At 42.7% G+C, this 23,296-nt stretch overlaps 1 protein-coding gene across 1 annotated transcript; it reads left to right on the plus strand.

Annotated features, from left to right (window-relative positions):
* Nucleotides 1-17,250: 17,250 nt before the first annotated feature.
* LOC133902959 (uncharacterized) lies at nt 17,251-20,557 on the plus strand. Its single transcript, XM_062344289.1, has 3 exons — nt 17,251-18,837; nt 18,957-19,200; nt 19,985-20,557. The coding sequence occupies exons 1-3, from the start codon at nt 17,332-17,334 to the stop codon at nt 20,272-20,274; spliced, it is 2,040 nt and encodes a 679-aa protein (XP_062200273.1). The 5' UTR covers nt 17,251-17,331; the 3' UTR covers nt 20,275-20,557.
* Nucleotides 20,558-23,296: the final 2,739 nt, after the last annotated feature.

Raw genomic sequence — 23,296 nt, forward strand, 5'->3', positions numbered from 1 at the left:
CACATGCCTCATTTCAGAAATTTTAAAAAAGACAAATCAAAGAAAGATGAACAGTGATGTTTCTATCTATACTAGATATCTGCAGAATTGTTTTTGACACCTCAAGCAACATCTTGTGCAGAAGTAGATGACTGTTTTTCACTACTACAAAAACTATTTTTAGAGGCGGTTGATAATCATCCATTTCCACAGTTACATACCTCACCCCACTAGAAGAAGTAAAACATTATCAAGTATCAACTAGATCCCACTAGAAGAAGTAAAACATTATCAAGTATCAACTAGATGCTTGCACTAGCTTTACTCTAGGTTAGTCTCCGGAATTGCTTTTGCCTCTTCCAAAACACTTTACATTACACAACACATGGATTTCATGTAATTTCACCTTTATTTTGCATTACTTTGGTTAGTATTCTCCAGATTATATGGATATATAGAATGCTGCTCATCCAATTCATGAACCTAAAAAAACATTAAACATTTCAGAATCAAGGTATACAAATTTGACTAAACAAAAAGTGTAAAAAAATGTACTGATGCATGTAACATATCATGAAAGTGCAATTTGACAAATAAAGATGGTTGAAAGTTTTTGAAGTATTGTTCTATAATGAACATAAAGTTGCTCCCTTTTGCTTTTCCAGATGGATCTCAATTTACCACATCTTGATATTAATGGCGTCTCAGCCGCATATGGTCTAGTATCTGAAACTTTGAACCCAGTGTTCCTTACTCAGCTAGGCAGAGAAAATATTAGTAATAAGCATACCTAGTTTGAGGTAGAGAAACTGAACAAAGAAAGATCTAATATTCACCTACCGTGTCATAACTACATATTTTCCTAGAGTGTACTCACCTAGAGCAAAAGCAATAATGCTGAGGGAGTCTAGTTAAATAATGGTGTTACTGTATGAGATACTTTTTTGCATTTGAGTGGTACTATTGCAGAACAATATAGTGGCAACAGAAGCAGGGTACTTAACATTTTTATATATGACTAATCACAAGGTGCTCACCGTCTTCCACATGTCCAAACTTGGAGCAAAAAAATCATTTAGATACAACAGCAAAAGAAAAACTAGACCACGTCAGGTGCATATAACTAAACTGCATAGTGAGTTAAACAGAAATGCTTCCAACTTTGATATAAACTGCTTGGCATGCATACACTAAATTGTCTAAAATCCTAAACTAGATCGGCAGAGTACAAATGCCTAGATTTTAAGCAGATTAGTAGAGTATAGCAAGTGACCGAGAGATATGATGGCTGAAGCCCTTCCAAACTGTCGGGACCCTGTAGCATCCTCCCCGCCCAGCGATGCGTGTGGGGATGGCCGGATCCGTAACATTGCCTAAATTCTAAACTATACCACCCATAATGAGTTGAATATAATTGCTTCCAACATTGATATAAAATGCTTGGCATTGAATTTCATGAACTGTAAACTAGACCACCCCAGTTGCTTAACTAAATTGCATAGCGACTTAAGTAGAATTGCTTCCAATTTTGATATAAAATGCTTGACAAGTGTGCACAAAATTGCCTAAATTCTAAAATTCATAAAATAAATGATTTCCATATCACTGTGAGAAGGAAAATGTTATAAAATTACTATAGTGGTGTAGTAGACTAAATATTCTGCAACATACTCTAGATTATGCAAACAAAATCAACACAGCATTTGCATGCAAATTAGATGATTTTGAGAAACAAAATTAGGTTATTTGCAATTAAAATTGAAAAGCAATTTAATATCTTTCGCTAGGCAAATTTGAAGCTGTATATTGGAAAATTGGTACAAATGTCAAAGCATATCAATAGAGTATAGCAAGTGACCAAGAGATATAACGGCTGAGGCTCTTCCAAACCGTTGCGACCCCCTGGCATCCTCCTCACTCAGCTATGCACATGGGGATGGTCGGATCCATGACACTGTATCAGTATCTCATATCGGTGACACATAGCTTCACAGTTTACCAAATAGAACATACTTACTAGACTAATTGTGACGCCCGTTCAAAACTGTTGTGCAGCCCAGCCCAAAACCTCGGTCCCGGCCCAGCCCAGCGCAGCGCAGCCCAGCCCGACTTCACCCGCGCTCACTCGCTGACAGCCGGACCCCACCCGTCAGCGCTTTCTTCTCCACACCGCGCCACGCCCGCACCCGCACCTGCGCCCGCTCCCGCAACCGCCGCCCAATTTCGTCGGCACGCCCTGCCCCACGAGCCCACGTCCACGCAATGGCAGCGCTTCCCCCTCGCCTATAAAGCCCCCTGCAGTGCGCCGCTGCCCCATCTCCTCAATTCACCGAAAACCCGATCGCCATAGCTGCCACCGCCAAGCTCGCCGAGCCCAATTCGCCGCACCCGAGCTCCCCCCTCCGCGTCTGAGCCCACCACTGGTTTCGCCGAAGCCCATGGAGCTCATTTCACCGTCCGCCGACGTCTCCCCGCCGCAGGAACCGAGCCTTCACCGAACGCTGGTAAGCACTGCCGCCCCCTCACCATCATCAGCTTATTCCGAAGCCTCCCGCAGTCAATTGACCCCTTCTCCGGCACCACATGCTTCCCAGGAACCTTTCCCGACCGTCGATTTCAACTCCCTGTCGCCGCAGTCGAGAGTTCACCAAGTCCGAGCTCCGTCGTCCGCTTTTGCCATTGCCGACCACCGTCAGGACTTCCTCGGCCATTGACAAGCTCTCGGTGAGACTCCCCGTGCACCCCTCTTTGATTTTCGCCGCTCGCCGTAGATTCTAGTGGCCCGTAGCGCGTTTTAGCGCGTCTCCGGCGAGATTCCGGCGAAGCCCGACGCGGCGCCGCCGACCTTCGGTCGCAGTCGGCCGTCCGATCATCTGTGAGTGGCCCGGATTAGAACGCCCCATACCCTTTCTCCAACCAGTAGGAAGCCGCCACGTGTCCTCTTTAGCCCAGTCGGATTAAGTGATCCATGTCAGCGCCACATGTCGCCCGCGTGTTAGCCACGTCAGCCTCTGAGCCCAGTCAGCCTGCTGACGCATTAAATGGATTTTTCAGTGCAAAAATAATTCCTTAATTCCCAGAAAATAGGTAAACTTACATTTAGGCCCTTAGATTTTTCTATTTTCACAAAAAAAACACCTGGATAGTTCTGTTTTATGCTTTTAGGCCCCTGAACTTTTGGATAATTGCAGATAGGTCCCTGAACTTTACATATAAGTCTCTAGAGCCTTCTATTTTTACAAATTAGTCCCTGTAATATTTCAAAAAAGTCCCTATAGAGTAAAACTAGCATAACTTTTTCATACGAGCTCCGATTTAGATGATTTCGCGTTCCCGAGATCGTAGCAACGTGTACTGTCTTTTAGTAGCCTTTTTAGAGTTATTTGCCCCTGTTTTGTGTGCTGTACTTAGCTTTTATGTTTGTTTACTTTCTGGTGTGCGCTTTGGCTTTAGGAGACGAGCAATGTGTTAGCCTTCAAGACCAAGCATTCGAAGACTCCGAGCAACCTGCATTTGAAGGCAAGTGTTCTTGACCACTTTGATACCATTGTAGGACATTGTAGTTTTACTTTCCTTAGCTGCATACTTGTTTAAATATGGAATCCTATGAGTAGGGTTTTACTAGAATTTGTGTGACAATTCCTTGTAGTCTCTGTTGGGTCATGGGATATGAAATGGGTAGCTATGCTAGTGCAGTCAGGGTTGGAGTAAATATTAATTTTGACTAATGTCTATGTAACAAGAATTTAGGGTGTGATAATCTTGTAGTAACTTGGAATAGAGATCCCAACTGGATGGCTAGTATGAGGTGGAGCTACACAGCAGGGATTGTGTATGTTCCTGTGTGGGATCCTAAGGACCAGTTTGTGAAGCCTGTTACCCGGGATAACAGTACAACCATGAGGCGTATATGGGTACGGCCTGGCTAAGTAATTAGTGCCCTTCATATTCTATACGCACCAATGGTCGGTTAAGTGGCACAAGAGGGGGCCTCTGCAGTGGATGGAATCCCTGTTAGCGGTGAAACCTTATTGGGTGCTCATAGATTTGGAGGCGCTTTGTAACGGCCTTGTAGTGAGACCCCGGCTACACCCCGGAAGTGTAAAGCAAAACGGGAATCACAACTCGTGGGTAAAGTGTGCAAACTCTGCAGAGTAATAAAACTGATCGATCAGCCGTGCTCGCGGTTACGAGCGGGCTTGGACTTCTTCATAATTAGTGGGGTTTCTGAAGGGTTGGTTTGGGTAGTCGGGTGGTGGAACTCCCGATGTGTCGGTAGCCGGATATGGGACATCTGGTGAGTCTGGTAGTCGGATGGAATCCGATAAGCTGTGTTCTTTATTTGTTGGAGTTATAATCTAGTAATTAGGTTGCTAAGTCATGTGAGTCTTGTTTAGTTGGGCTTAGTCGCAGTTATTCCAAGTCAAGCTTTTCCTTGTCATAAGTTTGCATGTCATACTTTTTTCCTCACTTGCTGAGTACTCTGTGTACTCACGCTTGCCTTTTCCCAAACTTTCAGATGCTGCTCAAAAGATGAAGCTTTCGAAGACTTTCCGGACGATGGTGCTGAATTCTAGAAGGAGGAAGGCGTCGCTCTGAAGACCATGTCATAGGCTGGTGTTTCCCCCGGACAACATCTGTGGATGGATGGGAGTCCTGCTGCCGCTTGAAGATTTTTTAGTGTTTTCTTTTAGACCTACGGGTCCTTTTGTAAGGAATGTTTTCGTTATTAATGACACAGTTTATGTTATCACTGATAATATCACTACATGTATAGAAACTTGATCTTAGCATACATGTGGAATACATCTGGTTTATTTTCTTAAAAACCGGGTGTGACACTAATAGAACATAATTTGTTGAGAAAAAATAATATTTTTCACCGAGTTCTAACTAACTATTATATCATGCATAAGAAACATCAATTAATTAAAAAAGAGATTGGATCATACCTCTACTCCATTCTGATGGATATAGATTATGGTATCAGTATATACCTACCGAATCACATTAGAGATGTTTTGAAAAAAAATCTCTTAAGACTACTGAATGTCTAAACATTACACGCACAGAATAAGATTGGGGGTCGTATTTGAAACAGGGGGCTAACCATTCAAACTTCCAGTCATCCGTTTCGATCTGTAGCTCATTTCAATAACACCTGATCTGAAGACAAAAACACATAAACAACATGAATGGCCCTGGCAATAACGCAGCAACATTACATGCAGTGGATAATCTTAATAATCATGCATACATAAAAAGGTGTTGATGCTTTACACACTACAAACTTTAAGAGTAACACATTCCATCCATCACAAGCAGATGACAGGTTGTAACAATAAAAAATAACGAGGCTTGTGCCAGATCACTAATCGGATCAGAACAAGAATAAAACAAGCAGATGGAACTTGATATTTTGAACCTACACGCATCATTTTGCTCTCTTTGCAGTAGATGCCTAATATTACGATATAAACACTATTTTGGCTACAAAAAATGGGATTGTGTTTGAACTGACCCCTGAGAAAGACACTTCACTCCCTGTTGCTGAATGTTGAAAGAGTACCACCATGACACACTTCGGGATATGTTCAAATTGACACCTGCTTGATTTCCAACCGAGCCTTTACAATGTGATCCCAAAACCAATGAGATTAAGGTCAAGACTGAGATCAAATGAGAGAGAGAGAGAGAGAGAGAGAGAGAGAGAGAGAGAGAGAGAGAGAGAGAGAGAGAGAGAGAGAGAGAGAGAGAGAGAGAGAGAGAGAGAGAGAGAGAGAGAGAGAGAGAGAGAGAGAGAGAGGAAGAAGCAAAGCACATTCTGGTAGGATTGCAATCCCAAAATAGAGATGATCGGATCAGAATAAACCAATGAGATTAAGGTCAAGACTGAGATCAAATGAGAGAGAGAGAGAGAGAGAGAGAGGAAGAAGCAAAGCACATTCTGGTAGGATTGCAAACTTGACCAGTTTGGACAGCTCTTCATGCCTAAGTGAGGGAGACAGGGAGAGTAGCATGGGCAGCATTACCTCATTGAGTTCCCAAACATGGAATCTTCGTGAACATATGATTCAGAGCAATCGTCAATGACTGGTCATCAAGTTAAAAGGTATAATTCCTCAATGGCTCCAGAAAAGCTTCCTGCATTATTATGTGCCTAGAAATGGTTGTCATTAATTTTGTGTATGCATTGCAGATTTCAGAGGGCTTGTTGGTTGCCGCGATGATTATTCTTGCCGGGAGGAAGAGGAAGAGCAATGCAACTGTGCGTGAGCCTGTGGGGACATGTGTGGTGAAAAACAAGTGCACCCTAATCTCCATCGGCGTGTAATTGTGCCAAATATCGGTCCAAGGATGGAACTTCATCTTGACACAATACGGCTTATCAAGTATGCTACCCGTCACAAAATAGAAGCTAAATCTTGGACTTACAACTAGGTCAATCAACCAGTGAGGCATCTCATAGATAATTTTCCTTTGTTCTGATGCACGAACACAAAGTGCAAGGGACCACTCAATAATGTAAGTCATTTCTTCTCCTCCTAGGTCTCATGTTCGACATAGTCATATGTACTTAGGTATATAATGCTTAAATGTTTAACGTATTTCAAGAAGATTAGGAATTTTCATTCACAATGTCAAGAGCACTTGTAAACGGTTCCTGCCCGATCGGAAACATTAAAGATCAATATGAATTTGATATGTGTTTCCTCTCTCATGTGGCCATTAACACCAGTTAGCAGTCATAAAACCCATAATGATCTTTTTTGTTTGTTAAATTGCGGATAAGTGCATGCTCTACATTACGTACAAGGCCTTGGAAATCACTGACAGAAATGTCAAATATACTGCTAGGAAAAGCACCTGAAAAAAAATACAATGAAGAGCCAGTTCTTAGCATAAAAGACTTGCTTAGAACATATGAACAAATGAGGTGTTTGCATGATATCAACAAAGTATGGGGTGACATGAAATTCAACTCTACGTACTACCTTGTTGGCAACCTGAGATATTGAGGTGTTTGAAGGCATCCAATATCTCGATGGTGCAAACATATGTGCATTGCAATTGCTATTTTTTAAGTTATTCCTTAGCATAGTTTTGGGTTACTATACTGTTTTCACTATTTTCAATTGTAGGAAACAATGACTCGAGTGCATAAAGTACCTAGAAAGAGTAAAATTGATCTTCGTTTTGCGGAACTATTAAAGAAGCTTGCCAAGGCCCCTCTAATCACTGTCATCAATACTGGGAACAAAATTGGACACCTAAAGAATGAGCAGATCTATAAACCACCAAAATGTCCTTTAGTGCTGTCTCAGGAAGTTGGTTGGCTTACATGTGATTGTCTTTATTGAGGCAAGTAAGAGAAGAGGATGTCATTTTTACCATATCCTCAACTTTTATAGAGAGCTATTTTGCCAGTTTGTTTGTAAAACTAAGAAGGTTTCTGGCGAAGTGACTTATATGAAGGTCTACGTAGCGGGAAGGCAAATAACTTTTTTTGGTGGATTCGACAAAGTACATGCAAAAGATATGCTTCTTTCACTGGTGGAATTTCTAAGATACCCATATCCTATTGCTCCTAATAAATTCTGGGTACCTAGGCATGACTTGTCAGTAGGGAATATTGTTGATTTGGTAACAATCTATTACTTAGTGTTATTCAGGTAGAAACTAATATGTCTCCTAGACTAAATTGAAAATTTGAAGGTTCAAATCACTATTGTCTCATGTTTCTTCGTTATCCTTTTTGTTTTGGCTCTATCTCCTGTCATGAGACTTTCTGAGATATTATGTTACCTAGTGTATATTATGGTCTATTGGTCTCATTAACCGTTCAAAATTCAGTTTGCCAGACTCTCATACAGATCTATTTATGTTCTCTGGATCCTATAGAGTAATTGTAGTTGGTATTCTTGAACTATCCTAATTCGTAATGTATACTGAGTATTTAGTTTATATCACTTATTTTTCAGTTTTCTCCATCCTAATGCTTTCAAAGATGGTATACTTCTAATGTCTTGCATGATTCAAAAAATATTTTGCTATAGATCATTTTTATAGCTTCTTGTGTTTAACACTATTGCTAATCTAATCTTTTTGATATGGTAACCTGAAACATATACAAATACTTCTTATATATAGCTTTTTCCAGGCTTATTCAACCCTCTAATATTCCAGAAGCTACCTTTCATTATTTAGCACTTTATTTTTATAAATATCCCTACCTCCACCACCCCTCCTTTTTCAACAGGTGTCTTAAGATCCACCTCTAATCTTTCTTTCTCTTATACGTACAATATTATATAATAAGTGTCTTGGTGCTTATATGCGAGAGCTAAATTCTTTGCATTTAGGCAAACTAATAATTGAAAAGGTGACTAGATATGATGCTATTTGTCTTCATTTAATGTAGCTTACTGATTTTAGATTATGTAGCCCATCTAACATTTCCTTCTTAGAGATCTGAATTCATTTTTTTAGAGGATCTCTGTTTAATTTTAGAAGTAGCATTAGCAGAGGAAATAAATAATTTACTTGAATTTATACTTTTTTATTCCTGATAAAATTGCAGTAAAATTTTGAAATAAGTCGTTTCTCTACTCAATTTTATTGATGAGGCATATGGTTAGAACTTGGAATGTTTTTCGTTATATATATTCCCACATGGGACTAAATGATGCATGATGTCGATGAACATTTCAAATTTGTACCAACTCATTTTGATGATTTCAGGCATGCTATTACCTAGTGAACATAACACAAATTTTGTACCAATTTGAATCCATTCATATACATGCTAGTCCAATTTGTGTTTAAGCCTAGTTTGCTACGGCACAGGCAAGTTGTGCCGAGAGACTAAATATATCAGAGGCAACTAGCCTTGTTTGTTCTTGACTTCACCTATCAATGTCCCTAATTGGTTCGTCCTGTAAAATTTACTGTTGTTGAAGGTGTATAGAGAGATGTATCGGCTCCATTTATTCTTCATTTGTAGCTTCTTGTAACATTTTACGCCTATAGTAAGACTGTTCTGTAAAGGATTTGTTATGACTCACTTTATTATTACAAGGATAAACTGGCATATAAACTCCTACCAAGACTTGTTCATAATATGAGGGCCTATGGCAATCCATGGTTTGCCAACTAGCTTTTGCACAGTGGAAATGGTAGGGAAAGTGCAGTAGATGGCTTCAAGATGAGAATTTCGTGCCTGATATATACAAGGACTCTAACATTGATAAGCTGATACTCGGATCCAAACTACATAACTAGAGAGAGTGAGAAACTGTTACTTCCCTTATCATGTGTGAGTACGGGTGAAATTGGATTGGATACTTGTTGACCAAACATGTTCTGATCAAATTCGGCTAGAAATTTTGGATACTTGTTGGTTTCCACATCAGCTTTGGATAGTTTATCAGATTCGGCTATGAATTCGGCAAGGCACTATCTGTGAGATCAAGATATACCAGAGCATTTCTCAGATAGTTCTGGATAGCAATTCTCGCTAGATCTTGTTTTCATGGCCAACAACTCAGTCTATACATATCACACCCTAAGGACAAATAGCTAGTGTGTCTGACTGGTAGGGTCCATGTTTTTTTGGCTCACTTGTCAATGACTTAATATTTGTATTAGTGCTTCTAGTTAATGTGTGCGATTGTTTATATGTAATGTCAGCATATCAATTACTCTAGTGTCACTAGGCCACTAACCATGTGACTATTTTCTAGTTAAACTCCTTATCATATGCGATATATTGTTACTTTGCTTATTGGAATCCCTAATATTAAATTTTTGGATGTGGCATGGCTGAATGAGTATAAGATATGCTATAGTTGTTTTCACGTGCTACCCGACAAATAAATATTCGTTATCGCACCATTTTCGATATGTATTTTATTCGTATTCCACACTGATACTATCGATGACGCATTCATATCCAACACTATCCCTTTCCGACTGTAATTTTGAGAGAAAAAATATAAATTAGGATTCAAATAGACGGATATCCATCTGATTTGGAGCCGATTTCACCCCTATGTGTGAGTGGCATATGCAGAGGAATGACCAAAGTTGTTGGATCGAGCTGTAATTTAATTTGTAGTCATATATATGATTGGTTTTATCGGTGTTGTTGATATTCTTGCTGTGCTTCTGCATATCATGCATTATGGCGCCTGGTGGCAGAAATATGGAACAATGTGCTCTCATATATAGCATGGTTGTGGTTTGGAGGAAAGCGAAGGCTATTTCGCAGAAGTCCAAAAATGTCAGTATTTAGCCAAAGTGAAGTGAAGTTATATTTTGACAAACGAAAAGAGGATGTATTTTCTTCTTCTCAAAGAAAAAAAAGGAAAGAAAAACAGAGAAGAAGTTATTTTTCCTTTTGTTCTTGAGGGAAGGAAACAGAGACAAGTTGGTGGCCCAAGTTACAACTAATTGGGCCGGTCAAGGCCGAGCCGAGCCGTACTCGTGGTGGAACCCAGCTGAACCGCTTGCTCACTCGCTCGATCCTAGGGATCCACCACCACGAATCCTATCCTCCTCGCTCGCCTCCAAGGTCCTACACCACAGCCATGGGTACTACAGGGAAACGATCGAGCAGCTGCCATTGGAGGAATTCCCGTCTCTCCTCACTGCCGGCGCCTGCTTCGGTCTCCTCGACCCTGTCTCCAACATCATCCTCAACACCACAACTACCGGCAAGGAGGAGAGCACGCCATGGGCGAGGAAGAATAAGAGGAAGAGATCACAGAAGATAATGGAGGAGGAGATGGACAAGGAGAAGGTCTGGACCAGGTCGCCCGCGGCACCGCCAAATGATCGCTGGACGGCCTCCTCAGCTTCCTCATCTGCCACTTCCGGTAGCTGCAGACATGGGAAGCCCTGCGCTACCTCCGCCTCGCCAAGGCCGACCTCCTCGTTGCCGCATGCCTCATCGACCTTGACCCCTATGTGACTTCGTCATCCTTCTCCTCCACTGATCCCAGCTACACCAGCTTCATGGTGACCCTCAATGTGCTGCCATCTTCGCCAAGCACCCCTACCCTGCCACCCTCGCCGCCATCCGACTATCCTTGGCCACGTCTCCTCCTCCGGACTACTAGCACCAGGTCCTCCAGCTCAGTCCCACTCACTCCTTCAGGATCTGCTCCTCACGCTCCCTCTGCCCGTGGGGCTCGGCCACCTTCACAAGCCTTGTTAGGTCAAAGCTCTACGGTAGTATCACAAGAAGCAGAGTAGGGGAAAACGAGCGCGTGGCTCACCGGTAAGACGCAAGGGCACATCTTCACCGGTCCGGGGTTTGAACCCTGGGTTTTCACCTCTCGTTAAGGCCTCGTTTGGAAGCCCATCTATTGGAGTGGATCGAGCCCTCATTCTGGCCTGCTAGGAAATTTTATACATGTGTGATCCAAATCACGGGGGTGTGCAGAAATTGTATTTGGATCGGCACAACCCACGCCAATCCATGCTGAATCCAGGGAAAAATAAAAATCCCCATCGAGGCATGGAACGGGAAGGCTCTCGCGTCTGGCACCGGAGGTCACGGCCCCGCTGCTCTCCTCCTCGATCCGGCGGCTATGGTGCTACTCCTGATCTCCTCAACTTTGGCAGCTTACTCGACTTCATGCTGGATGTGGTCGACCTCTCGCTGGCCGACTCCGGTGGCTTCGTCAAGGTCCCCAGCGGCGCACCCGCCAACGTCGCATGCGCCATCTCCAAGCTCGGTGACTTGTCCGCCTTCCTTGGCAAGGTACTGTACCGATCCCATATCATCTGCCATCCTCGTCGAGCCACCTCGCGCGTTCTGTTCTACTAGTAGTCCAATAGCAACGTACAAATCTGTCGTGCTCATGCTCGCGTCCTAGATCCATCCATGCTTCATTCGGTAGGCTTAGATGTGGCGGATCTTGGTCCGATTGTGTTCCAGCCGGTGGATCCGTGATTTCTCGTCGATGCTATTCATGGGTAGGAAAATCTTTGCAGTTGTGGTGTTGTATCATTTGTTTCACGCTACCAGTGTACTGTTGGGGACAAAATGAGCTGAGCTATTTGCTTTCATCTCCACGTGACCTCACGCTTTTTTTTTTTTTTTGTATCATCAACTCCAATTCTAATGTATATATTTGTGCGTTTCTGCTTTGATAGATAATAAAATCAACCGGATTTTTGTATCTAGTTTAGATTTTAATCGCCTGGTAATCTAAGATTTTTAGGAGTTAAAGGTGGGTTTGCCTATAACCTTTTTTTGCGGGAAAGGTTTGCCTCTAACCTCATGGAGCAGGGTAACAAAAACTTGTCTGCCATTGAATTATCGCTTCGTGTTTTATTTGAATGGTTCAATATCACTCGCGTAGGTTTTTGTTTTTACCATGACCAGCATCACCGTGTTAAGGCTTAGGAGTGCGCTTTTTCCCTGAGCAATCTTGATTTAGGTTAAATTTTAATTGATATTTATTTTTTAGAAAAAAGGGTTTCATCTAACTAGGAACATGGAGGAAGACGATGAGGAGATAATATTATTTCTTTTGCCTGCTTTGCATCTGTTGGGTACTAGTGGAGGGAGAGAGAAAAGACAAAGGCATACATCTAGGTTGCCTGGCAAGGAGCATCTAAAGGAAATACTTGAGGAATATGAGAAGAATTGTCTTGTTGCATTCTGTATGAACCCAATATCTTTAGAGTGATAATTATGAGGCACAAGAAATGGAGAATGACCCTTCTCATGGTGTACATGATGATAATGATGAGGAGGAGGAGGAGTTGATGGTATTTCATCAATTAGAATTCAGAAGTGTTGCTTCTTCCTCAAGAAGGCCTACTCCAAGAGAGAGAGATATGTTGCTGCCCCAAGAGACAAAGGAGGAAAGGTTGGACAAAAGTGCAAGCAAACTGCAAATATGGCTAATATGATGGGGGAGTACCTGAAAGCTGAAACAAACCAAGTGGAGGAAGAGGCTACAGAACAAGCTAGGGCTAAAGCTAAGGCACAAGAGGATGATTTCTCCATCAAAGCTTGCATTGCCATTGTGAACACAATGCAAGAACTGTCAACTGATGAGAAGGCTGATGCTTTTGATGTTTTCAAGGATGCCCAGCATAGAGACATATTCATGAATGCAGAAGCTACCTCGCGGTTAATTTGGCTAAGAGAAAAAATAGTAAGTGGAAGGATTATTTCATTTTTTTTATGTCTTCTTCTAGTTACCTTCTTATCATTGATTATGTTCCTTCCATAACACGCTGCACTCGCTTTTGCTTGAGATGGTTGGTGTTTATGGACTTCTGGAATTAAATAGGTAAAATCCTGGTATTTGCTTGCTTTTTCTTCCATAGCAATGTTGTATTTAGGGTTGGTGATAGGTTGTTAGTGTGGTCATGTACTTCTGATCAGATTCTCAAATAGACTAGTATATTCTGTAGCAAGATGGGTTCTTCATATACATGCATATACATAAGTCAGTAGTTTGGGCTATGTAAGTCTGAGTGCCTGACATCTATTTGGGTAAAAGATTAGGTGTTTGATTCCCTCTGAGAAATTTAGGTTTATGACTAACTCCCTCTGTGTATGTTTGTACGGAGGTAGTATATATCATGTCATAGTACTATATTTTTAGTGGTGGTGACTAAAACATAGGCTGGAATTCATGACAAGGTTGGTTTGGCTTGGAAAATTTTCAATGCCATAATGTCATCTTGTGTTCTTCTTATTGTTTAATCTCGTTGTCAACTTCATGGCCCGAGAAATAAGAAAGTAATGAATTATTTTTTGCTATTCTTTTTCAAATGAAGTGCATCATAAGATTTGCCAAATTGACACCATGATAAACAAATTCCAGACAAAAATGCTGCATGTAGCTCAATAGTATTGAATTGATTTCATTGTCAACTGATTCATATATATTGGGAAAGTATCAGTAGCTTGTTTCTAGCATATTTAATGATTGTACTTGCTATTGGATTGTTGCCACTACAATTTTCAATTTAATAGCTTGGTTACCTAGCTCGATATCATATCGATAGCTTGTTTTGTGCTTGGTTTGAATTTTATATGATGCAGTTCACTCATTTGTGAGATGTTCACAGGTATCTAGGAGTTGTGTGTGCTGATTGAAGATGCAGACATGGGTTATTGTTGCAAGTTCTTTCTTTTTCTGTGGTGCCAGCATACGAGGTGGTCTATATGGAAATTTAGTCTCTGTACCTATCAATTATGAATTGGACTAGTTGGAATGCATTTAAGAATGATCAGATGTTGTTAAGTGATGCTAAGATGTATTAGTAGATTTAGCCTCCAAATTGTTTTTGTATGCAGTGTAATATGATCAGATGTTGTTAATGTGTATTAGTTTTGATAGGCATGCTTTTTCCGTTGCATCTCTGTAATCGTAGCTTGTTGTATAGTTTACTAAGATTCAAACCACTTCAAAGCCTCCCAAATGGTAGAAAGCTGTCCATGGATTGATCCCCACGGGTGGGAGGGGATTAATCCAATCCCCACTTAGATTGTGTCACCCCAGTTGCCAAACGAGCCTTAAAAGGTCTCCAACAAAGACCCCGAGGCAAGGGGATCCGGCGCTAAAAAAAAAAAAAAAAGTGGAGCAGGGACCGCGCGAAGGAGGTGCGTCCTGGGCTGACAGTGTCCCTCCTTCATCGGCTCCTTGACATGATCCACCGCATCTACCTCAGGCCAATCGTCGGCCTCCCAAGGGACACCTTGCGCGTGCGCCACCACCGTGGCCTCCTCAAAGCCGGCCACTGCTTTGGTCCCATGGATGACCCTGTCTCCAACATCCTACTCAATACCATCTGGTGTTCCCGGCTCAACAGGAGTTCCTGGTGGACATGCTCTGCACTAGGAGCCTCGCCCGCGTCCAAGCCCGCTCAGCAGCTGGCCTTATCAGCTTCCTTTGCACCCACTTCCCTGACCTTGATAAGGCCATTTCCAGGGCTCAGCGTGAAGACCATGATGCTGCTACTTTCAACTACTTACTGCTTTAATATTAATATTCCCGCTGATATTCGATCCATACATCCTCTGCCTTGTCTTTCATGATAGACTTGTGCTGTGTATGGATAATGGATCGCCATTTTTTGTTGACGTTCAAGGGGTCTTTGGAATGCAATATTAATTGTTATACTCTTATGTCTTATATAAAAGCAAATCAATATAGCTTTACTGTTCTTTTTTTATGTTGAGTGGACACAAAAAGGATATCAATATTTTTACTATTGCTTAGTCAAAGACTCAGTTCACCACCTGTTAGTTACTTGTGATATTCCGGTTAGCACTTCATAGTTTTTCCTGGATATATGCTGCTCGACTCATGATGTTAGGTACGAAATGCAGTGCTAGCTAGGTTCTCAAACCATTTTATTCATACCCTCGTATACGCGCGGGGCGGCTCAGCTGCGCGGTGGAGATGGGCCGGGAAGGGTGATACACTTACGGCCCAGCGAGAGATAGAGAGGAGAAGAGAAAGACCAGGCCGGCTGGCGACCAGGCCGAGAAAGAGAGAGAAGAGGACGAGAGGTGGAAGCGGCTGCGGGCTGGGTTTTGGCCTAGACGGCTTTTCCATTTCTATTTTCTTTCTTATACCATTTCTTGTATTCTTTTGTGTATACATGTATTTACATATACATATACAATGTATACACTAAACATATATTTGTATTATATCATTTAAACAATCAAGCAACCAATCAAAAAACTATTGGCATATGCATATATATACACACATATGTTCTCATATAAAGAAAAAAAAAAGGAAAGGAAAACATAGAACAAGTTTTATTTTTCTTTTATTCTTGAGGAAAGGAAATAGAGGCAAGTTGGTGGCCTAAGTTACAACTAATTGGGCCGGGTCTGGCAGGGTCAAACTCCTTTTTTTTAATATTTTCTAACATAAAATAAATAATTAAATAAATGTACTTCGCTCTCCGGTGAACAGTCCAGCGCCAAAAGTACTGTTCACGTCCATTCTCTGTATAAAATAGTAGTCTTCTGTTGCTTTAAAAATCCTAGAATTTTTTTTACGTGTTTTATAATCCATGTGCAACCCATTTTAATTAGATTCCCTAAAAAATTATGTGTATAATTTAAACTAAAATTCTCCAAAAAATACTACTTTTATAAGTTAGGATCTCAAATAAATTTCCAAAAATTTGTAAAAATTCACTAATATTCTTCTTATGTGATGGACTAATTTCCAAAATTATTTTAAGCCATAGGTTATATGGTGAAAAAATGATTTTTTTAATGTTCTATTTATATGCATTTTTATCATTTTATGTGATATTCTTCTTTTAATTCAATTTGATTCGGACTCGGACCCGGTTACCATGGAAGGGATTGTGTTAGACATACATGTGTTGAGGTAGCTCTCGAAAGAAAGAGGCAGCTGGTACTCTAAAGGCCGAGGAGAAGAAGGAGAGGTTGAAGACATCTCGCGGGAAGAGTGGTTCAACAAGTGCAGACCATTGAGTTTGTTACTATCAATGTATTTCACGTAAGGTATTCATGTGCTGTATGCTATGTGTATCGTACCGTCGTAGTTACAGTTTGTGAGGGTGTTGTCAATTCAGTATGACTAGAAGCAATGTATCCCGATGTACTGTCTTAGTCTTATATAATATTTCTTTGTACCATGCAGTTAATGGGTGTATATGTTTGAATTCAAAATTAATTAAAAGAATAATGTCACATTAAATGATAAAAATACATATAAATAGAGTATTACAAATGAACTCACTTTTTCACCATATAACATATGGCTGCAAATAATTTTAAAACTTAGTCCATTATATAAGAAGAATATTAGTGAATTTTTTCAGATTTTTGGAAATTTATTTGAGCACTGACAATTGTTAGAAGTTATAAAATTAGCATTTTTTTTAGAATTTTAGTTTAAATTTTACGCATGTTTTTTGGTGATCCAATTAAAATGGGTTACACATGGATTATGAAACACCTAAAACAATTCTAAAATTTTTGGAGTAATAGAATACCACTGGTTTATAAAAAATAGTCATGTGAACAGTACTTTTGGTGATACAGTATTCACCCGTACCATAACCGCCATCTGAGAAGTCGGTAAGCCACGGTAGCACATGGTCTAACCGCCCTATGAGAACTTGCCAATTTTTTCTTCTGAAATACATTTATTTAATTATTTATGTTAAAAAAATATATAAAAAAAACTCGATGAACCGCTCGCTCGCATGCATCAACCAGCCCTCCTCGGAGCGGAAACCCTAGCCTACAGATCCGCCCACAATTCCATCCGCCGCCGCGAATCCTCTCCTCCTCGCTCGCCTCCCGATCCAGAGCGCGCTCCGATGGGCTGCGGCGGCGACAACGACGGCTTGACCTCCAAGGTCCTGCGTCACATCCGTGGGTACTACAGGGAAGCGATCGAGCAGCTGCCGGTGGAGGAATTCCCCTCTCTCCTCACCTCCGGCGCCTGCTTCGGGCTCCTCGACCCCGTCTCTAACATCATCGTCAACACCACAACCGCCGGCAAGGAGGAGAGCACGCCATGGGCGAGGAAGAATAGGAGGAAGCGGAAGAGATCGCAGAAGATAATGGAGGAGGAGATGGACAAGGAGAAGGTTCTGGACCAGCTCGCCCGCGGCATGGCCAAGCTATCGCTGGACGGTCTCCTCACCTTCCTTGTCTGCCACTTCAGGTACCTGCACACATGGGAAGCCCTGCGCTACCTCTGCCTCGCTAAGGCCGACCTCCTCGTCGCCGCACGCCTCATCGACCTAGATCGCTGTGTGACGTCGTCGTCCTTCTCCTCCACTGATCCCAGCTCCACCAGCTTCAAGGTGGCCCTCAAGTGCGCCGCCATCTCCGCCAAGCACCCCTGCCCTGCCACCCTCGCCGACATTTGGCTATCCTTGGCTACGTCTCCTCTTCCGGACCAGCAGCACCAGCTCCTCCAGCTCACCTCGCACCCACGCCTTCAGGATCTGCTCCTCACGCTCCCTCTGCCCGTGGGGCTCGGCCACCTTCACAAGCCTCGTCAGCTCAAAGCTCTGCGGCAGTACCACAAGAAGCGGAACAGGGACCGCGCGAAGAAGGAGGTGCCTCCTGGGCTGACGGTATCCCTCATCCGTCAGCTCCTTGACATGATCCACCGCATCTACCTCAGGGCGATCGCCGGCCTCCCGAGGGACGCCTTGCGCGTGCGCCACCACCGCGGCCTCCTCAAGGCCGGCCACTGCTTTGGTCCCATGGATGACCCTGTCTCCAACATCCTACTCAATACCATCTGGTACGACACTGCGTTCCCGCCTCAACAGGAGTTCCTGGTGGACATGCTCTGCACCAGGAGCCTCGCCCGCGTCCAAGCCCGCTCAGCAGCTGGCCTTATCAGCTTCCTCGGCACCCGCTTCCCTGACCTCTCAAGGCATGACGCCATCGTGTTCCTGCTCCAGGCAGATGCCAACCTTGATAAGGCCATTTCCAGGGCTCAGCGTGAAGGCCATGATGCATCTGGATCATTGGAGGAGGCCTACAGGGTGGCCGCTCTCCAGGCATGGCATCCTGACCAAGAAGCACTAGCAGAATTTGCCCTATCAACTGTGCCAATGGTGCCACCCGCAGTGCTGTCGCACCTGAGGACCAGGGACCGCTCACTCTCTGGTGAGGATGTTGAAGCCATCTCTGCATCCTTGGCGGCGGCGCTAGGATCTCCTTCCTCCTGCGGTCGCCGGTCGATGCCCCAAGTACCGAAATTGAGCACCCTGGCTGCCGATTTGGTCGCACGCCGCCAGGATAAATTCGACGATGACCAGTTCTTCTTTCGAGGCATTGTTGAGGCTGCACTGCAATCTGCGGTGGGTGTTTTTTTTTTTCAAAGACCAATTACTAGACTATATATGCTACTTTCAACTGCTTACTACTTTAATATTCCTGCTGATTTGATCCATCCTCTGCCTTGTCTTTCTGGATGCAGGGACCTCAGTATCAGCTCCATGTTATCTGCGGTGTGAATGCACAGGTAGCCGAGAATGGGAAGCATGGTTACTATGATATCAGAGATGGGCACCCATACTGTCATATCAACTTCTGGGCAAGACCAAGGGGTTCACCTTCTGCAGCAGGAACAGCCCCCAAGCTGTTTTTCGTTGAATGCAGCAATGATGATGAGGACACTGAGGTGCTCCGTTGCTGTGTCGTAGATCCGTCAACAGATGCTGGTATATTAACCAATGTTGCTTTAGTGATTTGGCATGCATACCATTAAGTTTCTAGTGCACCCCCTGTTACATACACCACTTTGAACTTAAGAGTGCTTTGAAATGCTGCAAAACATTGATGAAACAAAACAAAGCAAAAAAAAAAAAATCCTCTGGCCAACTATGTTATATAGTCTTCAATGCTACTTATTCTCCAGTTTTTATCCTTACGAACCACAAAACATCACTTATTAATATGATTAGCTGCTTAGGTTCAACATCCTCATGATAGACTTGGTTAGGTGGAGCCTTTTATGTGATTTTACGCACACGCTCAGTCCTAGTTGTGCTGTGTATGGATAATGGATGCCCATTTTTTGTTGACGTTCAAGGGATCTTTAGGATGCAAAATTTGTTATAATCTGTTCTCTTATATAAAAGCAAATCAATATAGCTTTAATGTTCCTTTCTTCTTTTTTATGTTTAGTTGCCACAAAAAAGATATCAATGTTCTAACAGTGGCTTAGCCAGAGACTCAGTTCACTACTTGTTAGTTACTTGTGATATTCCGGTTAGCACTGCATTGTTTTTTCCTGGATATATGCTGCTTTCGGGCTACACTTATGATGCTCGAGTCATGATGTTAGGTATGAAATGCGGTGCTAGGTTCTCAAACCATTTTATTCATACCCTCGATCATATTCGTAGTTGTTAGCTATGATGTCATGAGGTAAGGTTTTTTTGTTAGTCTTATCGCCGGCACTAACTGACTGCTTCGATGCCTTTTCATTTCATTTGAGAAAAGGTCGTTGCTTTCACTGCGAGTATAAAGGGACCAAAGTTGTGCATCCATCTTTTGGAACATACCGTGGGTGTGAGACGGACTTTGAGGAAATGGCTTGTGGAGAAGGACTCACCATCACCAACAGAGAACTTATCAGTTGTGGGACGAGCAGAACTGAGCTTATGGGTTGGTTACCGGAGGTTGATTTGGTCTATTTCGACCCTCGATGGGACTTTAAAGCTGCTGAACTTATTAACAAAGTTGATGAGAAGAAGGATGCTGAGCTTATATACACCGCATGCATCAGGTAGAATAATTGCATGGGACAGGCAGCATCATGACAGCATATTATCTCCTTTGAAAGCATTGACTGGGTAGCATTGTGTCAGACTGGTGTCCTTCAGTTTAAGTACTTGTGCTAGCTGATGTTAAAGGTGATGGTAGAGCCACACATGATGGTTTGTTTACTCGTAGTGTTTTGTAAGAAGCTATGTATGCTATATGCTATTGTTGAACTCTGCTGTTAGACTTGAAATGATATGCATTTATATATTAGGAATGGAACCTATGGTTATTCTTATATGGTTGAAGTAATCGATAACTGTTGAACAACTGTGTGACGGTAAAATTCATCTTCAAGTTTTTGATGGGCTTATGTTGTTAAATTTCCGTATTCAAACTCGTTCACTTACCGTCTGTTTTGTTAGACGTACGAGCGCAAGCCTGCATGAGATCGTGCAGCATATGGTCTCGTTCCTGCATTTGGTTGGTTGGATTGAACCAAACAATCCCAGACAGAGTGGTACTAGGATGAGACCTCGTTTCTGTGTTTAGTTGGTTGGATTGAACCAAACCATCCCAGACGGAGTGGTATCGATTCTCAGATTCCCAGCATATTCTAGCCAGATCTTGAACGAGCCGGTGTGCCAAAATCGGTGGCACCACACCGTCAGGACCGAGTCGTCCAGCTATGAATAGTACTCGACAGTTTGAATTTCCCTTTTTCATCTTCTCTTCAAAACAATTGTTTTCTATTGCTCAAAAAATCGTAGAACTTTTGTACATGTTCTATAATCCATGTGCAACTCATTTTAATTTGATTCACTCAAAAAACATGTGTAGAATTTAAACTAAAATTCTCCAAAAAGGCTACTTTTATAACTTTTAACAATTGTTAAGGTCTCAAATAAATTCCTACAAATCTAGAAAAATTCACTAATATTCTTCTTATGTGATGGAATAATTTCTAAAACTATTTCTACCCCTAGGTTAAATGATGAAAAAGTGAGTTGCTTTATAATGCTCTATTTATATACATTTTTATCATTTCATATTATATTTTTCTTTTAATTCAATTTGATGGGATCACTCCACAAGTTCAGTTAACCAAACAGGTCCTATTCCATATAACCAACAAAACAGAAACATGTATCATCCTATACAGCTAACCAAACATCAGACATGTACCAGCCCATCCAGGATCAACCCATCCAGCTGAACTATCGCATACATGATCGTCTTCTATACGAGAAACCAAACACAATGTGTTGCCTGTTAGTAGCTGCTGAAATATTTTTGGTATGTTACTCTGTTGTGTTTGTACTGGAGATTTGTGCTGTACTTATGATTCTTTCTAAGAAAAGAATCGGTTTGTGCTGCACATTCTCTCTAGGAAAAGAATGGGCTACATATTTAATTCTTCCTGTAACTTAGCTATAATGATTAACAGCAACTGGTGGGCTTTTCTTCAATAGGAGCGCTTGATCTAGTTGTGGTTTCTTTTTTGCCCTCTGCTTGAGCAGAAGGTATTGCTGCTGCAAGAAGGCAACTGTCGGGGATGATTTCTGACAATGTGTCCAGGGTATACAGGACGACAGGTGCATTGATCTACGTTTTCTAGTGGGTGTGCGTATGTGCTCAAGAACACAAGGAGTTATCCAGGTTCAGACCTCCCGTAGGATAATAGCCTTACATTCTGTGTATTTTGTTATGGATGAACTAATTCTTACAAACAAACTTGCTATGTTCTTGCTCTCCGGATCCTCCCCTTTATATACCAGAGAAGATGGAGAATATTGAACAAACGGACCGTGCCAAGCCTGTGACAGACCTATCTCTAACGGAACCAACTACCCCTATGCCATCATTGGGAGGTAAGCATGCCCATCCTACTTTGGTCATCGTGCAGGTCATGTCCCGTCCATCGACCGTTGTCACACTCGCGTGAGAGCTCCACACCTGCCACGACCGAGCTCGTCGAAAGGGAGTGTCTGGGAAAAAAACACTCAAGTGAACGACATTAAATGAGATCTAGCAGGTTAGGTGAATACCCACCCTGCGACCAGCAAATGTCTCCCACGGTGACCGGGGGGCTGGTCGCAGGAGTCCCGCCCTGGTCGCACGGAGGTAGTGGATCTTGAAAATATCTCCAGCCAGCTTATGTTTGCGGAGTGGGGCCCCTTGAATAGAGCACCCCTTACACATTACACCTACAGTAGCCCCTAAGCTTCATCGTGGATGCTGTGGACTAAGTGGTTCACCACAAGGGTCCGTGGTCGCGGTGCGCCTTGTGGTCGTGCTCGGGCCTGGTCTCACCACTTGGGCCCCAGGTGAGCATAAGCTTGCCCAGGGAATGGTCATCGACGCAGCCCACTTTTGTGGTCGACTTAGGAAACTGCATCCCAAGGGGATGTTAAACGTCCGGGGGAGAGAGAGAGAGAGAGAGAGAGAGAACTTGGGAGAGAGAAAATCAATTGCTTCCAAACCTGAGGTAATTTCAGTTCCCCACGCGCGGCCATTCAAATTTTGGGCGATCCAGCCCCCGCGGCGGTTGAGATACCGTCGCGATCCTATAAATTGGAGTGCCAATGGTTCCCCACGAATCCTTTTGCCTCTGTATCTTAGTCTCCAAGCTTTTTGTGCTCCAAGATTTTTGCTTCTGTCTAGGTTTTCACTCCCGCAGCATCGTCCTCCGTCGTCTGATGGCGCGCACCGGTCTCAAGCCCACTTTCCCCAAGTCGAAGTGCGACGCGGCAAGGTTGCGACAGATGCACGACATTGGCCAACTCCCCCGCTGTCTGTCCGGGTACCATGATGGGGAGATCATAGCTACTCCTCGGCAGGGGTAGATTGTGATATTCGTCTCTTTTTTCCTCGCCGGCCTCGTGCCGCCCTTCTCCGAGTTCTTCACCATATCATCACCTTCTATGAGATATTCCACCTCCATCTCAATCCCAATTCCATTCTCATGCTGAGCATATTTGCTCATTTGTGTGAGAATTTTGTCAAGGTCACGTAGTTCCTTGACTTGTTCCGGTTCTTCTATACATGTCG

The sequence above is a fragment of the Phragmites australis genome, chromosome 21, assembly GCF_958298935.1.
Source record: "Phragmites australis chromosome 21, lpPhrAust1.1, whole genome shotgun sequence".
NCBI classification, from domain to species: Eukaryota; Viridiplantae; Streptophyta; class Magnoliopsida; order Poales; family Poaceae; genus Phragmites; species Phragmites australis.

What these genes read in the sequence shown, in the direction of transcription:
- LOC133902959 (XM_062344289.1), top strand. Translation starts at nt 17,332, where the DNA reads ATGGGCTGCGGCGGCGACAACGACGGCTTGACCTCCAAGGTCCTGCGT. An exon ending in AGGCTGCACTGCAATCTGCG is followed by an intron (nt 18,838 to 18,956) that starts GTGGGTGTTTTT and finishes TTCTGGATGCAG; the next exon opens with GGACCTCAGTATCAGCTCCA. An exon ending in AGATCCGTCAACAGATGCTG is followed by an intron (nt 19,201 to 19,984) that starts GTATATTAACCA and finishes ATTTGAGAAAAG; the next exon opens with GTCGTTGCTTTCACTGCGAG.